Source organism: Eschrichtius robustus, chromosome X, assembly GCF_028021215.1.
Source record: "Eschrichtius robustus isolate mEscRob2 chromosome X, mEscRob2.pri, whole genome shotgun sequence".
Lineage (NCBI taxonomy): Eukaryota > Metazoa > Chordata > Mammalia > Artiodactyla > Eschrichtiidae > Eschrichtius > Eschrichtius robustus.
This window is the reverse complement of record NC_090845.1, coordinates 10,614,938-10,632,287: the sequence shown is the minus strand read 5'-3', so window position 1 is coordinate 10,632,287 and position 17,350 is coordinate 10,614,938. Positions and strand designations below refer to the sequence as shown.

The 17,350-nt window shown below is 46.5% G+C and overlaps 1 protein-coding gene across 2 annotated transcripts in view; it reads right to left on the bottom strand.

Annotated features, from left to right (window-relative positions):
* PRPS2 (phosphoribosyl pyrophosphate synthetase 2) overlaps nt 1–17,108 on the bottom strand; it is a 31,497-nt gene extending 14,389 nt beyond the window's left edge. The window contains exons 1-4 of one of the 2 annotated variants that reach the window (XM_068532988.1): nt 16,873–17,108; nt 11,415–11,598; nt 3,469–3,567; nt 2,308–2,432 (exon numbers count right to left, since the gene is read on the bottom strand). In XM_068532988.1, the coding sequence (XP_068389089.1) occupies nt 2,308–2,432; nt 3,469–3,567; nt 11,415–11,598; nt 16,873–16,994 (530 nt within the window). In that variant the 5' untranslated portion in view covers nt 16,995–17,108. The remainder of the gene's footprint in view (nt 1–2,307; nt 2,433–3,468; nt 3,568–11,414; nt 11,599–16,872) is intronic. The other variant, XM_068532987.1, reaches the window with a different exon arrangement.
* Between the last annotated feature and the right edge of the window lie 242 nt (nt 17,109–17,350).

Sequence of the window (17,350 nt, the reverse complement as noted above, 5' to 3'; positions counted from 1 at the left end):
TACAAGTATATGAAATGTGAAAGTGAGTGTCGTGCTGCAGGAATGTGCCTAAGAACATAAACAACAGCACCTACTAAAGAGGAACGAGAGACTGGTTAAAGGAATCACTACATCCGCACCCAAGGGACTATCACCCAGCTGCGAAAACCAAGAAAGCAGACCTACTGCACAGCTGCGGAACTGTTGCTAAGGCGGAACACGCTTTTAAAAAAACACAGCAAAGAAGTATGTGCAGCATATTATCATCTGTGTGAAATAAAAAGGGGGGGTATATGTTTGAAAAGCATAATTCTGACTTTGGGAAGAATAGAGGCCCCTCAAGAAGAAAATGGGAGACATCACCCTATATATAAAAAATAGGGTTGGGATGGGAAAAGACAAGGCCACACAAGTTTGTGGAATCTATTATTCTTTTGGCCTGTTAGCAATCAAACTAAGTTGTTCTGGTCAAAAAAAGAAATATGCCTGACACGAAAGCCACTTATTTTATGATCCATCCATATGAACCGCCCAGGGAGACAATTCCCTAGACACAGTGGAGATTAGTGGTGGCCACGGGCTGGAGGGAGAGGGAGTGGGGAGTGACTGCAAATGTCCTGGAATTAGACAGCGGTGACAGGTGCCTAACTCTGAACACACAAAAACCACTGACCTGCGCACCTTAAACGGATGAATTGGAGGTACGTGACTTACATCTCAATAAAGCCGTTACTAAAAACAAGTTACATCTCATGCTCTCAACCCACGTGTTCCCCTCTAACCTTCGAGCAGGCCAGTGCATTCGCCTGCAGATTCCACTGTGTGACTTCAGTAAGTTTCTAAGTAACTGCAAGCATTTCCAAGAGAAATTACTCCAAAATGTTGCTCACATTCCCCTGTCGTCTTAAGCAGACAACACTCGGGGCTGCTTGCACCCGAAGGGGAGCTTTTAAGTTCGATTCTAGGTCCTTAGCTTGGCCATGGAGGGGATGAGGGATGGGCATTTGCATTTTAAAGATGTCCCCAAGCTTGATGGTCACCGCTCTCTTGTGGCAGGTTTTTAGCGTGCACAGACTTAACGAGCTTCCTTGCTTTCTCTCAGGACTGGTGGACGGAGCTCTCTTTCACCTCTCCCTCCCTGACGGAGGCCCCTGCCCGGGGAATTAAAACTCCATTCCGCTCTTCCCCCCCCCCCCCCCCCCGCCCCGACAGAGAGCATCCATTCCGCTCTTTCCCCCCCACAGAGAGCAGCTGCGCAGTTCTACAAGGTGACTCTGACTCACTGAGTCGCGGCGCACAGTAAAGCACTCTGCATCGGCGTTCCATCATCTTCACCCCGATCCTCAATGTCTGTACTGATTGCTCTTTAATTCCCTGAGTCTCTGCAAAGCCCCCCTGGATTTGCTGCTCAGTACCGTTAGTTATGCCATTCACTGCACCTGCGCTCTGATACTTTTAGTGCCATGTCAATTTCCGTCCAACATCCTCCTTTTACAGCCTAGCAACTATCCTGTGAGCCCACGGGGCTGGCTGCCCGCCGCCCTGTTATCTGCAGGCGCTGTGGCTCTCTGTGGGCTGAGCCCCCTCGGCTTCCTAACTGGGATCGTCAGGCACAATGAGGTGGTCTTCGGCGGGGAGTGCTTACTGAACAGCTGGGCTTGTGGAATTCTCCCTCGGCCGTGGCTCTGTGGCCTGGGGTCAATTTTCCCAGCATCGGGAAAGATTGGCTTTCCTCCCCAGGTTGCAGGGAGGGGTATCCCTGCCATCTCCCTTCTCTCTGGAGGCCCCCATGAGGGCATGAGCCTCTCCCAAGCCACCCGCCTCTTCCTGGATCTGACACCCATACCCCAGGCCACCCCGAGCGTGGCTGTCAGCCTTCTTTATTTCTTGGCCACAGACATCTCCCTTTCTTTCTGGCTGCTCTGTGGACACGGATTTAAAAATTTTTCTATTTTGGCTTCCATTTCTAAGTGTTTGTAGTAAGAAGAACTAGCTTGGTCAATCGTGTTGTTAAGTAAAAGCCTTATTTTCCAATTAGGCTCACTGCTTTTATAATCAGAAATGAAAACTTAAAAAACTCGAAACATTCTTTGCTAAAACCAAATGTCTGTGTGTGTTTTTTTTTTCTTTCATGAGTGTTGAAATGTTAAAGATGACAGCTCTCTGCTCTGGAGGTGAAGCCTGTTGGCTACTTACTTGCTCATTTGCAAAATAAACTGTTCAGTACTTTAAGACATGCTTCCTCATCTGACACACACGGAAAGGAAAAAGCAGTCGGCAAACACACAAATCGAAATCCGCCTTGTGCCGCCTGGGCCTGTGCAGTACCTTTTGGCGCCCCCGGCGTCAGGTGAAACAATGATGCAGTTTCTCCACTCGGTGATGTTCTCCCGAATCCACTGCAGGACCGCGGGCTCCGCGTACAAGTTATCCACAGGGATGTCAAAGAACCCCTAAGGGGAGAAGCGGGTGTCACGTTATCACGGGGTTTTTAAAAAGATCTTCTCTTTCATGAAATGAAACTTGAATTTTTTATTCAAAAGAAGCCTTTTCAACTGACCCCCCCTTTTTTTCTTTTTTGTTTAATTTCTTTTCTTTAAATTGAAGTATAGTTGACTGACAAGGTTGTGTTACTTTCAGGTGTCCAGCAAAGTGATTCAGTTATTTATATATATATATATATATATATATATATATATATATATATATGTATTCTTTTTCAGATTCTTTTCCATTATACGAGATACTGAATATAGTTCCCTGTGCTATACAGTAGGCCCTTGTTGTTTACCTATTTTATATACAGTAGTGTGTATCTGTTCATCCCAAGCTCCTAATTTATCCCCCCCCCCCCCCACCTTTCCCCTTTGGTAACCGTTTTTCTATGTCTGCGCAGACTCCCTTTTCTTAATTCAAACAGAATGAAATCAAAAGACAGATAAGTTCCAGAAGCAGATTTCAGTTCTATACGGGGACATGGTCCGTTATCTTATGATCAGCTCTATCCTAAGGAATAGGAGAATGGTTTTGTAGATCAGTGGATGAGAGGTTTGCTGTTTCTTAAACACCTTATTATAAGCCAAATAAGTCAACATTCACTATATCACAGAGTATGCATAGTGTAATTTGGCCTGTTTACCAGATTACGGAACTAAGTTATGAAGAGTTTTAAAAAACCTACATTACGACTCTCCCATTCTAATTATTTTCCAGAAGTTGAGATGGAATTATAGTTTACTACCAAGAAGCCATTCCTGCTCCTCCAAAAGTGAGTAGAGGGAAGGTGGTGCTGGAGACAGGCGATATCAACATTAAATATATTTCTAAGTTCAGTAAAAAAGATGAAGATCCAAGAGTTGCCATATACAAACTTAAAAACACACGTCGTGTTACCTCCGTCAAAAATTATTTAACTAACAGGGTGTTAGGATTTAACCACTTGCACTAAGCCCCCTCCATAACCAAGGACAACAAAGAAAATGCTGGAACCTGGATCTGAGAGGCATGCAGGTCCATGGTGATGATGTGATCCGCCCCAGCGACCGAGAGCATATTGGCCACAAGTTTCGCCGAAATCGGAGCACGACTCTAAAATATAAAGGCACGGATTTTATAACAGGGGAGAGATGGAGACCTCCAGATTTCTCCCACTAAGATTTACAGAAGAAAGAGGAATCACAGATGCTTTATTACACGTGAAGAAAATTAACTTAATAATTCAAAATTAATACTTCAATAATTTAAACTTAGTAATTTAAATGATTTCATTATTAATAAAGAAAGTTATAGGTTATAATAGCAAAAGATACTCATCCCGTTTTATTCACCAAATATTAATTATTTACATCTACTACTGTGAGACAGTGTGCCTGACACTGGGTATAGAAAACAAATATCAAAGAAGCAAATAATTAATCATAAATACATGTAATATCACAATTTATATAATTCCAATTGTGACAACTGTGCAGAATAACAGGTCCCGGGAGAGAGACAGACAGACAGACAAGAGCATGAAGGACACCAAGTTAAAAGACACTGGTCGTCAGAGGCCCCTCGGAGGAAAGTGCTTTTTAAGGCGAGGCCAGCAGAAGCGGAAACCAGTGTTGCAGCAAGAGCAGCCCATGTGACGGCATGGAGGCCGAGAGATCACATCCAGGGACGGAACGAATCCTAGCGTCGCTACAGGCAGTGGTCCAGGACAGAGTGTGAGGGGATGCCGGGAGAGAGGCAGGGGCGCATCCTGCAGAGCCCTGAAGGCCAAGGCCAGCCCTTAAAGACGAGTTTCTGCACTACAGCTGGGAGCGAAGGCTGTTACAAATTCGACAAAAACCAGATCCAAGAAAGAACACCTTAAGGTGATGGATAATTTGATATTCAGAGAAACGGACGCAGCGTGACGCTGTATCCTCTCTGAAGGTACCCAACTTCTCCATAGCTTTAGGGTCCGCACCATAAATGACAGACAGTAACTCTGTCCACGTCAAAACAACCCAAGGGACTATACAGGCGTGAGGAGACCTAGGGAGAGAGCTCAGCATTCTGCTGTGAACAGTGTTATTCCTATACAGCACAGAAAAGGAAATGTAAGCTTAACAGAAGATTTCATTCAAACTCACAATGTCACATGTCAATTATATCTCAAAGCTGAAAACAAAAAAGATTTCATTCAAAATAGTAACAAATGATCTCTGTTAAATACACAGACACACACACACACACACACACACACACACAGTATATTCATGTAAAAACACACAGGAATTATATCACAATGTGAACAGATTATTTTTATTTTCTCTAATAACACCATTCTTTTATAAAAAAGAAACCTATTACTTGATGATAATACACACACACACACACACACATTTTTTTCACACACAAAGAATGAGAGGAAACAGCCCAAATGTTACCAGTAGATGTTTCTAGAAAGTGAGATTATGGGGATACAGTTTTCTAATTTTTTAAAAATTGTTCAACCTGCTCAACTACGTCACGTTTTCATCGTGTTAGCTCCCCTGCTCTGGTCCACATTGCCTCTGGGATAAAAAGCCCTCCCGCCTGTGCGGCTCTAGCTACTGAGACCTGGTCTGCCCCACCCCCATCCCTGTGCCTCCAGGAGGGGTCCTCCCCGCAGTGGCGACTGGGCCCGCTCTCTCCCTCTTCCGGACAACACTCTAAGCCTTGCCATCTACACCTGCACACCCACCTTACCCTTATTCCACCCGCATCTCTGCAGACCTGATGTGTTTGATCCTCCAGATCTGGTTCCAATCTCCAAACTTTAAGGTACTCCGAGAAATCTCGAGAGAAATGATCTATCCCTTCTAAAGGGACACAGCATTTGGTCCCCACCATATGGGACCACCTTATGCCGCCTGCTTAAAGACTGACATCAGAAGATATTTTACATAGGATGCATAATTCACAACTAGACTATGCGTCCCTCAAGGGCAAAGAGTTGGTTTTGGAGATTTCCACATCACCTGCAGTCCCAGCTCTGTACCTTGCATACGACAGTTCTTCGATAAATATTTAATAACAGGATCTCCGTAACACCAAGTTTCCGAGGCTTAGTCACTCACCTCACTAACTGTGAGAATTATTTAGCCTAACAAAATTCCAAGATAATTGAAAGAACAAATCGATAGCTGGGAATCTGACTCACAATGCTCATCAATTTGGGGCTCTTCCTCTAAGCTGATAACCTACAAAAAGAGTCCTCCGCTCTCCATGGCGTTCTCTCCATGGCGTTGAGCATTTCTTACTTCTGAGAGCCAAAGCACAGAGGTAATTTTTTTTTTTTTTTAATAAATTTATTTAGTTAGTTAGTTTTGGCTGTGTTGGGTCTTCGTTGCTGCACGCGGGTTTTCTCTAGTTGCGGCGAGCGGGGGCTACTCTTCATTGTGGTGCGCGGGCTTCTCATTGCAGTGGCTTCTCTTGTGGCGGAGCACGGGCTCTAGGCGCGTGGGCTTCAGTAGTTATGGCACACGGGCTTCAGTAGTTGTGGCGCACGGGCTTAGTTGCTCTGTAGCATGTGGGATCTTCCTGGACCAGGGCTCGAACCCGTGTCCCCTGCATTGGCAGGCGGGTTCTTAACCACTGTGCCACCAGGGAAGTCCCAGGGGTAATTTTTAAATTCATACTTTCTGATCTTCTTCTTCAAACTCTGTTTTCAAATTTGGTTTTTGGACCGTCTTTCGCAATTTGCCTCAACCCCCAACTACATCTTGCAGGAAAAATGATTCACAAGTTTCAACTGACTTTAGAGCCAAGACAGAGAAAAATTTGTACGACATTTCAACAAAGGTAGTCAAGGTACAGCAACCGAAGATAAAACGTTCGACTCCTCTAATGAAAAATGGATAAAGGTCAAATATTTTGTGAGCCAGACCAACCTGGACAAAGTCTCTCCAGAGAGCCCAGATTTTATTTAACGTATCGGCTGCTGCCCTGCTCAAAAGTGTAAACTTCGCAGGCTTTAAAAATTGACAAGATTGTAGAAATTTGTGTCAGCACAACTGTCCTCAAATTTTCCAGTTAAGAAATCAAAAGAAACTATTTGATCATTGAAAATAGAACATAACCTTGAAAATTTGGGGAAAAAAAAAAAAAAGCTCCAAGTCTTCTACCCCCTCAAAAGTAATTATTTCCAGCTGTGCCCACATCATACGATTTTTAGCAGGGAAGGAAACTAGCAATTATTGAGCACCCACTATAGCAGAGGTCAGGGGACTGGTGCCCATGGGCCAAGACAGCCCATGCTCTGTTTCTTCACAACCTGTGAGCTAAGAATGGGTTTTAGGTTTTAAAGTGGTTGAAAACCAATCAAAAGCAATATTTTGTGACATGTGAAAAGTATGTGAAATTCATATTTCAATGTCCATAAATAAAGTTTCATTGGAACACAGCCATACCCCTTCGCTTACATATTAAATATGGCTGTTTTCACACCAAATGGTGAAGTGGAGCAATTTCAACAGAGTCCCAGTGGTACACAAAGCCTCAACAATCTGACACCTGGTTCTTTTGGGAAAGTCTGCCCACTTGTGTGCCAAGCACTTTATCCATAGTACCAAATACCATCCTTAACTTCCAGAGGAGGAAACTAAAGACACAACAGAACAAGAGTAAATAATGGCACTAAAGGTCAAACCCAAGTCCACCTGACTCCAAAGTCTTACCCCAGAACTCAGACCACCCTGCACCACACTTTGTACAATGAATACTACATTGTTATCTTTCTTCCATGTGCTGATGTGTCATCATGAAACCTTTCCTTCACTGTCAGAACTTGCCCCTGGTTTCTTGCACATACAAATAAAAGCAAAAATAAAATTTGACAGATGTGCAGCACTTGCTTAAAAACAAGCAGTGAGGCTAAAAATAATGAAACGAGCTTTGAATCTGGTTAAAAGGCTCTAGCTTTTTCTGCGCTTCTTTGCAGGTAACTCTAAATAGATCGACTGCACAGAATTCCATTGTGTCTTAGACGCCATAGACAGTACAGTCCTATGGGAAGGAAAGGACAAGTCTGTGGGGCTCCCCAGGGCTCCTCCAGTGGCTGAGGAGGAGAATTTCTTTCTGAGCCCATAGAACAAGTGTGGCCGACGACTTCCCATCACATTCAAACACTACGTGGCCTTTAGCCTACCTAAGTGAAGCCAAAAGCGGGGAGAAGTGTTTTCCCCCATCACCCTGGGTCTCCTCATCACTCACCCTGGCTGGTATATGAATTACATATAGGCTCAGGCCATTTCTCTTAAGTGCTTACTAAATCCTTTGTTACCCTCACTTCAAAAGTTTCCTGATACAAAGCCAGCCCAGTTGGTCTAAGTAAAGAAATGAACAGTTAGAAAAGTTATTAGCAGCAATTTAAAAAGTCCAAAAGCACACCTCAAATAATAGACAAAATTAAAGATTTCCCTTTCGACCAGCATGGTGAGAGAAACAGTCTCTCTCCTTACTGCAACAAGAGTCAGCTTGACTAGAGATAGGTCAGAAATGATAGTGCCAGAACAATCGACATGTCCTGGCTGCCTCCAAGGTCAGTCCCAAAGAGCCAGGCTATACAAAGGGTGGTCAAGAGTCAGACTCACCTGGGACAGTTGGGTGAACACTTGTTTCCTGGCATCATTATTCACAGAATCCCCTTTCATCTCTCAAGTAGCCTGACTTCGATGATAAATGATGTAATAATGACACTATCTCAGAGCTTGAACTGTCCCTAAATACCCACTTATTCACACATCAGTGACCTGTCAAGGCCCCCTGGAGTGGGCTGAATGGTGGCCCCAAAGATCTCAGGTCCTAACCCCTGGAGCCTGTGTGACTGTTACTTTATTTGGAAAGAGGCCCTTGCAGATGTGGTTTTACTAAGGATTCTGAGATGGGGAGATTATCCCAGAGGGCCCTGGATGCTACTGTATGTATCCTTAAAGAGGGAGATCCGACAGAGGCAAGAGAAGCCCACGTGAAGATGGAAGCGGAGGTCAGAGGGATACGGCCTCAAGCCAAGCAACGTGGCAGCTGCCAGCAGCTGGAAGAGGCCAGGAAGGATCCTTCCCTAGAGCCTCCAGACGAAGCATGGCCCTGCCGCACCTTGATTTTCAACTTCTGGCCTCCACAACTATGAGAGAATCCATTTCTGTTGTTTGAAGCCACCCAGTTTATAGTAGTTTACTACAGCAGCAATCGGAAACTAACAGAGGCCTCTGTGATTCCTTTTTTGCTATCAGCTTTCTCCAACAATAAGGCGCACCATTTCTGAACTCCAGGTTCCCTCTGCTGCTACTGGCGCCGTCTCTCAACTGCTATCATGGCCTTGCTTCTGTGTTGCTGACGGTGACCAGCTTATCTCTTCCATCAGCGGTTAAGTTCAGAAAGTCGTGGAACTGTCTGATCGGGGTAAAAACGAAAAGCAGCTACCATGTCGTTTCCAAGAAACACACTTACAGCAAAGTGACTAAGGAACAGTGAAAGGAAGGAAAGAAACTGGTACTCAAAATGGCCCCCAAAAGAAAACCCATCTCAATGTCCAACAATAGGAACATGGATCAAGAGACAATTGAACAACACAGTTCCAGACAACAGTTAAGCCCACTGGGGCTTCAAGAGCTGGGGAGGGCTCTCCGTCAGCGTGGTGACAGAGGGCAATGCTGGCAAGTAGAGGCCAGAGGCCAGGAGTGCCGTCACATCCCCTGTGTGGGGGAAGGACACCAGGCATGCAGACCATGCTAGTTTCTCTATGCGACAAAGACTTCATTATGATTAAACATAAGAAACAAAGTTTGAAAATACAATCTTGGAACAAGACGTAACTGCTAATCAGATACTTGCAAACAAAAAATGCAGGTGTCTCAATATTTCTATCAGTTAAAAAGAAAGTTAGGGTTAAAAAAAAAAAAAAAGAAAAAAACAAAAACCAAAAAAAAAACCCAAAAAACAAGTTAGGGTTCCAAATCGTTAACACAGTGGGAAAGGGCCAAGTAATAATAAAAGGAGTAATTTACCGAAGAAGCAGCAATGTATCAAATATCTTAGTGCCAAGTGCAAAAGCTACTAGAAATAAAAGGAAAATCTGATGACAAATGACAGAATACAGAATTTACTAAACCTCCTGTTACATGGAAGAGAAATGGTAGCAGAATATGAGCTTCCCTATGACACAGACAAGAATGAAGATGCTGAACAAGCCCACGGAAACACACAAATGGGAGGAAGAGCTAAGACAACAGACTACACTGATGGGACAAAAGAAATAAATTGAAATTTAGCAGCTAAAAACACACATAAAACTTGCAAATCAAGTTTAGAATAAAAGCAGCTCCATAAATGACAAGTGGGAGGTCATATGCTTCACAGGAACAGGTGGGACCTCAGGTTTGGGCAGCTCACAAGCTAAAGCCAAGTCACAAAGTGACAGACACACACACAGCCCCCGCCAACACACACCCCAACATTTCATGGCATGTGGCAATTATCTGAAATTCACATTTCAATGTCCATAAATATATGTTTTATGGATTTATGTTATACGGAACTGAAAGGATTGCCGCAGAACCGACCATCTATTCATAAAATACAAGGCGGACAACAGCTTAAGAGTTGCTCCCCATAGAGAGTTGAATGGTATCCCCAAAACTCACGTCCACCCAGAACCTCAGACTGTGACTTCATTTGGAAATCGGGTCTTTGCAGATGTAACTAAGGTGAAGATCAAGATGAGGTCATTCTGGATTAGGGCGGGCCCTAAATCCAATAACTGTCCTTTTATAAAAGACGAAAGGACACACAGAGACACAGGAAGGCAGCCATGTGAAGACAGGCAGAGATGGAAATGATGCTACCAGAAGCCAAGGAATGCCAGGAGCCAAAAGAAACAGGAAGAGGCAAAGAAGGCTCCCCCAGAGTCTTCAGAGGGCGTGCAGCCTGCTGGCACCTTGACCTCTGACGTCTGGCCTCCAGGACTGTGAGAGAGCACATTTCTGTCATTCTAAGTAAGCCTCCCAGTTTGTGCTCATTTGTTTTCGCAGGCCCAGCAAAGTAATACAATCCCCTTTCAAGTTCCCCTCCAACTCCAACTTCTCTGATTCTTCTTGAAGGCAGAGGCCGTTATCTTCTTCAGTTTTTCTAGAAACTCACAAAGCCTCCTACAGTGCTAGTGTTACAAAAAGAATAATTCAACAATATTAACTTCATTCTTCTTGCAAGGTTAAAAAGAGATAATGGTATAAATTAAACTTGGTATCTTGAGATAACTGTAGACTCATATGCAGCTGTAAGAAACAATGCTGAGATGGTGCAACCTTGCCTCAGTTTCTCACGGTACCATTTTGCAAAACTAAGGTAGGCTATCACAACTGGGATCCTGACATGGATACAATCCAGTGGTCTGCTCAGGACTTCCCCCAGTGTTTTATAGTCACGTGTGTGTGTGTGTGTGTGTGTGTGTGTGTGTGTGTGTGTGTGTGTGTGTGTGTGTGTGTGTGTGTGTGTGTGTGTGTGTGTGTGTGTGTGTGTGTGTGTGTGTGTGTCTAGTTCTATCCACCACCACAAAGATACAGAATAATTTCATCACAAGGACTATAGTAATGTGTGTGCGTGTTTGTGTTTAGTTCTGTCCCCCACCACAAAGGTACACAACAATTTCATCCACTTTCATTATATGTAAAGTATAATAATTTCATATTATAGTAATGGTATTTTCATACCTGCAAAAATACGCTTTATCTGTTTCTATATGTACAAATATTAACGTGATGGCTGGTCCAAAGACAAACCTTTGGTAAAGCCAACCAGAGAAGGCATATTTACTCCATCCTGACAGTAGAGAGCAGACATTTCCCGGGGATTCAGAGGTACACAGTGAGAAAATAAATGTAGCCGTTAAGGCAGAGCAGGTTCCTCCAACAGGAGCCCCGCCCCCATACCTTGTCCTTTTTGTCTTGGCGGGCGTAGGGGAAGCACGGGATCACGGCGGTCACCCTGGAGGACGACGCGATCTTGCAGGCGTTGATCATGATGAGGAGTTCCATCAGGTTGTCGTTGATTTCTCCGCAGCCACTCTGGATGATGTACACATCTTCTCCCCTCACACTTTCGCCAATCTCGACGCTAGGGGAAGGAAGATGCCACCCGTTAATAGGAAAGCATCCCTGTGACCACCTCCAGGGTTGTGATTCCCTAGGACTTGGCAGGCGGTGGTCCTCGAGGGTATGACTTCTTCCACTGAGAGGAGACAGAGCAAAATCAGCGAAGGGACAAGTCACACGGGCGAGGTCTGGGGAGACCAGGCACAAGCTTCCAAGAGTCCTTACCCTCGTGGAGTCACAGAGGACGTGTGAATTCCCCCGGCAGCGAGCTGTGACAACACACGTGAAGCACTGACTCCCGGGGAAGCTCATCAGAGACTCAGCGCCTGGGCTTTTACTGGGGGCCAGGGACTCGGTGTTAACCACGTGGTTTACGCTGTTCAGCAGTGAGCTATTCCCACAGGGAATGGCGGGAAACCTCACGAAAGCTAAGCTCCCAGAAGCCAGCCAAGGGCCACCTTGCAAAGGGACCTTTTTCATATATGAGGGGATCCCATATGCTCTTTAGAAATTGTCTCAGGCCTGTTACATTAACTCTTTTTGGCTCAATACTGTATTTTAGTTTTTCACTTTCGTTAAGGTTACACATACACATTGCTTAAAAAACTCCAATCGTTCTGTAAGGCTTAAAACAAATAAACAGCCCAGAGGCAGCCAATTTCAACTCTTGATATGGTCTTTAGATATTTACCTTCAAAGTCCCTCCCTTACGTTTGTATTGCTTCATCTGGATTTTCCATCTTAGGCATCACGTGTTGACTTCTCACTACGGAGGAGGAGGATTTACCTCTATCTCCTCCCCATCCCATCACCCGCACCCGTGTGCAGCCTTGCCATCTCATCTTGCCATCCTCCTGACATAGATCAGCATCTTCCAACTAAATCTGAGAGCTACACTTTAACTGTGTCAGTGCCATTCAGAGCTGAGTCATACAGTAAACTGAAAACCAAGTTTGTATTTCCCTTCTATGCACAACTTTTGGGGGTCTGTTTACCCTGGAGGAAATTATCCAACCTCTTCATCTACTAAGTTTTCCAAGTACTGAATACAAATAGCAGCCTCAACACTTGGCTAACAAACTAAATCCCACAGTGTCAATGTCAAAGGCCTCGAGCGCGATCTCCATTCCTCGGCCTGCCCGAGTCTCTCCCTGAGCTGGCTCTCTTTCCACCTGTGCACAGCTGTCTCCTGGGATTCCCTCCACCCCTCTCCTGCCCTCGATTTCCCACTTTCTGTGCCCCTTCTGGATGCACTTCCTTGTTCTACTGATGGGCATCCTCCAGTAGCTTCTTGAGAAAGAGCAAATAGGAGCTAAAGTCTTTGAAAATTGCCTACCAGAAAGTTTCTGTATTTCAGGTATAGGATTCTGGGGGTTCAACAAGAGAACGAGTCAGCACAACACTGGCATACATACACAATTACCTGTATCCCGTCTCTTGCAATCAGAAACCCATTATACCCAATGGTATTGTTTTATTAAAAGAGCTAATTATTTCTAAAGAAAATGTAAATACAAATGGCATTTTGAATACCATATAGCAAGCGGTCTATCTGAATCAACAGAAGCTTCTACCCAACTTTAAATAGAATAATTAGAAGACAAAAATGCCATTTTTCAAGTTGACAGGATCTGAAAATGAGTTTTGATAACAGTGGGACTTAACCCCGCACGTGCTCTGCCATGGATGGAAAGAGTACAAGGCCAACCTCGGGAAGAGCATGTGACAGACCGAATTCTGCATGCTCCCTCCAAACTCGAGTACTAGGGAGCTAAGTGTAATGCCTTCGTGAACATCACATCAACTGTGAGGCGAAGTCAACCTGGAAATCACAGTATCATAGAGCTCAGGGGTCAATAATCTATAGCCCGTGAGCTGAGAATGGGGTGGGCAGAATAATGGCCTCCCAAAGACGTCTATGTTCTAATCCCCAGAACCTTTGAATATATATGTTCGTTTATAGGGCAAAGGGGAAGCAAGGTGGCAGATGGAATTAAGGCTACTAGTCAGGTGACCCTAAAACAGGGAGATTACCCTCGATTATTCTAGTTGGCCCAATGTGATTACAAGGGTCCTTAAAAATGCAAGAGGGAGAGAGAAGAGGTCAGAGAAAGAGATGTGAGGACTGACGTAGGGTCAGAGACGTGCTATGTGGCTGGCCCTGAAGACGGAAGAACGGGCCAAGAGCCAAGGAGAGTAGGCAGCCCCTGAGAGCTGGGAAAGCAAGGAATGGATTCTCCCCAAGAGCCTCCAGAAAGGAACACTGACCCGTGACGGACTTCTAACCTACACAACTGTAAGATGCAACAGCAGCTGGAGCCACCATGGGTCCACGAAGCCTAAAATGTTGTCTGGCCTCTTACAGAAAAGGTTTGCCAACAACTCCTGGTGTTATGACTGTTTAATCCCCGAATTTCAGCTTCTTTAGCCTAGTTTTTTCTAAGGAACCTCAATCCCCATATGACTAGCGGTCTAGGGGAAGACAGAAAATACATACAATCACCATGGCAACTTCTCCCCAAAGCTGTTCCTGCTTCTACTCGTAAAGATGGTCACGACTGATCTTTACTCAAGGCCTTTTAAAAACTGTGGCCAGGCGGCAGCGTCCATTGGTCTTTACTGGCCCTGAAATAAGAAGGTTGATGAGTTTATCTGAGCCAACAACGAATGGGTGTGGTAATTAAAAGACGGCCACAGACTAACGCTTTTCCCATCAAGAAGTGCAGTCTATGGCCTCTTCCCCCGGATCTGGGAGGACTCCGTGCTTGACAACACAGTGTGACAGAAGTGACAATGCACTGACTTTGGGGCCCAGGCCTTAACAGACTGGGAGCTGCCACTTCCTGTGTTTTGGAATCCTTGTGCTTGGACCCCAGTTTCCATGCTCTAATAAGGAAGCTCCAGCAGCCCTGTGGGGAGAGGTGCTGAGCTTCCTAACCAAGCTCTCAGGCCAAAGCTAGTGCCAACTTACCAGCCATGTGAGTGAGCCAGCTTAGAGGTGGACCCTCCAGCCCCAGATGCCACCACACAGGGCAGAAACAAGCCTTCCTTGCTGAGCCCTGCCCAAATTGCAGGTCTGAGAGTCAAATAAACAATTAGTTTCAAGCCGTTAAGCTCTGGGGTGACTTGTTACACAACAGATAACCAGAACTTTGGGTCTCAGGATCCAGCTGGCTGCTCTGGGCATGTCAACTGACCAACATAACGGGTTACAATAGACTTTCAGACACCATCATCAGTGCTGTCCTAGGACATCACTGTGGCACTTCAGTGATCAATTGGAGAGCTGGAGCCAATGTCTTCCTGCAGAGCTTAAATAATTTAGAGATGAGAAGGTAAAATCATGAGGCTCTGTGTCCAATCAGATAGTGTTTTTAAAATGGGTAATGGGAGGAGTTCAGGACCAGGCGCCAAACCAGATTTCTGGTCTTGGTTCAGGGAGAGAGTCAGGAAGGGGCCCCTGGACATGAATTGTATCAATTCTCTCTTCCTTTTGCCCTTCTGCTTCTCACCTCTAGAACCACACGGTAAAAACCGGATCACTAGTGCAGTATCTGGTACAGGGAGTCCTCTTTATAAAAAAATCAACCTCTGGGCCTAGACAGTTCATGGGAAAGAGAAAAGTCAGGAAGTTAACCTTTTATAGTCTAGATATTAAAAACATAAAACGTAACTATATAGCAATTCCCAGACTTCATGCTGAGTGGTTTCTGACACCTCATGATTTCTAATTATTGAGTGGTAGTTAAAAAATACTCAAAACCAAATAAAAATTTTTCCTTGACTTATATGACACCGCCTCCGGGAGACAAACTATCATCCCATTCTTCTGAAAGCTACTGCAACTTAAACAGGACTGCCAGATATTGTGGCATTCAAACCTGAATACACTATCCTTCTCCAGAGCCCTGGACTTCCTCTGAGACCTCTGGATAAAACTCTGCCAAGTGGAATTCTTTAGCTGAAGGACTCGTGCATTAACACCACCTGATACTCATTCACAAATGTTTCTTCACTTATAGTATCATCAGGGTTGTGCAGTGGTGATTTCCCACCTGGAAGAAGGGTTTCCCGTAGCCTAACAAGCTGAAAACAACAACCTCCACCTTCTCTCTATGTAATAATAATAACCCCTCGGTATCTAAGCAATCTTTGCCCACCTCAAGGGCATCAAGCTTCTTCTCCGACGTTTTCTCCTAGAAATTTCTAGTTGTAGGTTTTACATTTAGGCCTGCGATCCATTTCAAGTTCATTTTTGAAATGGTGGGAAGTATGGATGGACTTTTTTTGGGTTTTTTTTGCAGCTGCCAACAATTGTTCCAGCACCGCTTGTTGGAAATGTTGGCTGAACTGAATCTTTGCCAAAGATATCAAAATGATCGGTAACTCAAAAAGAAAAAAAAAAAAAAAAAGATCAGTAAGTGAGTAGAGTGGAAGATATTTAAGTCGGGGGGAGAAATGGGACCAACTTGAAATTAGTCAAGAGCTGCGTGGACTCAGGCAAGTGGAAAAAAAGGAGACGCTGGTCCAGCTTCAGAGGGGGCCACCAGCCTGACTCCACTGAACAGAGGCGACCGCTTCCTGTGGACCTGAGACATGGGCAGCAGTTACATTCAAGCCATGGCCTTGCTGCGGGACACAGCAGAGTCCCAGGACGACGAAGAAGCTGAAAAGAAAAGGTCCATCATCTCTGAAGCAGAAAAGTTAGCACAGGGGATCCCAGCACGTGAGCCCTGGAGTTCTCAGGTTCTTTAAACCCTTTGCAGGACCACAGCCTGTGGAGAACTCAGAAGTCTGCACTCTGGCAGCTCAGCACTGTCACCTGGGAGCTTTTAAAAAGCCGACCCCGCAGCCCTCGGACCGGAATCTCTGGGGCAGGGCGGGTAAGAGGCACTTTCAACGGCCCCAGGCGAATCCAGCGCGCAGCCGGGGCTGGGGACGTGGGCGGGACGTTCCCTCGCGCGCCCGTGGTTTGGGATCGGCCAGGCAGGAACGCGGACCTCGGGGCGAGCACGCCCAGGCCCGTCCCTCCCCGCGTGCCCCGCGTGCCCCGCGGTTCCCGCCAGCTGCGCCCACCTCCTCCCGTGCCCTGTGACCGCCCGGAGGTCGCTCTTCCGGGCTGGGGCCGCCCTCTTCGGCTTCTCCCGGACGCCGCGGCGGTGGCGCGGAGGCCGCGTAGTGGCCGTCCCGCCCCGGAAGGGGGAGCGTGCAGCCGCGGAGGGGGTCCCAGGTAAGCGCCGGCGCCGGCCCGGCACCGCAGCCGCGCGCCCAGCGCCCTCCCCGGCCCGGCCCCCACCTGGTCTCCTGGTTGCTGAACTTCTTGGTGACCACCTTGCCCAGCTCCAGGCCCAGCCGGTCGGCCACGCGCTGGGACAGGTCCTGGTGCGAGCTGCCGCTGAAGAGCACGATGTTGGGCATGGTCAGGCGCGGGGCTCCAAGCGGCGCGGGGCGGCGGAGGCGGCGGTAACACGGCAGCCGGCGGCGAGAGCTGGAAAGCGCGACTGGCGGACACCGGCAGGAGCGGAGCTAAGAGGAGCTGGAGGGGGCGGAGCTGGAGGGGCGGAGCTGGGAGAGGCGGAGCGGGAGGGACGGGACTGGAGGAGGAGGAGCTGGAGGCGGTGGAGCTGAGGGAGGAGGAGCTGCGGGGTGGGAAGAGTGGGAAAGCGCAGCCGCGGCTCCCGGAGGAGGAGCTGGAGGGGGCGGAGGCGCGGCAAAGCGCAGCCGCGGATCCCGGAGGCGGAGCTGGAGGGGCGGAGCTGAGGGAGGAGGAGCTG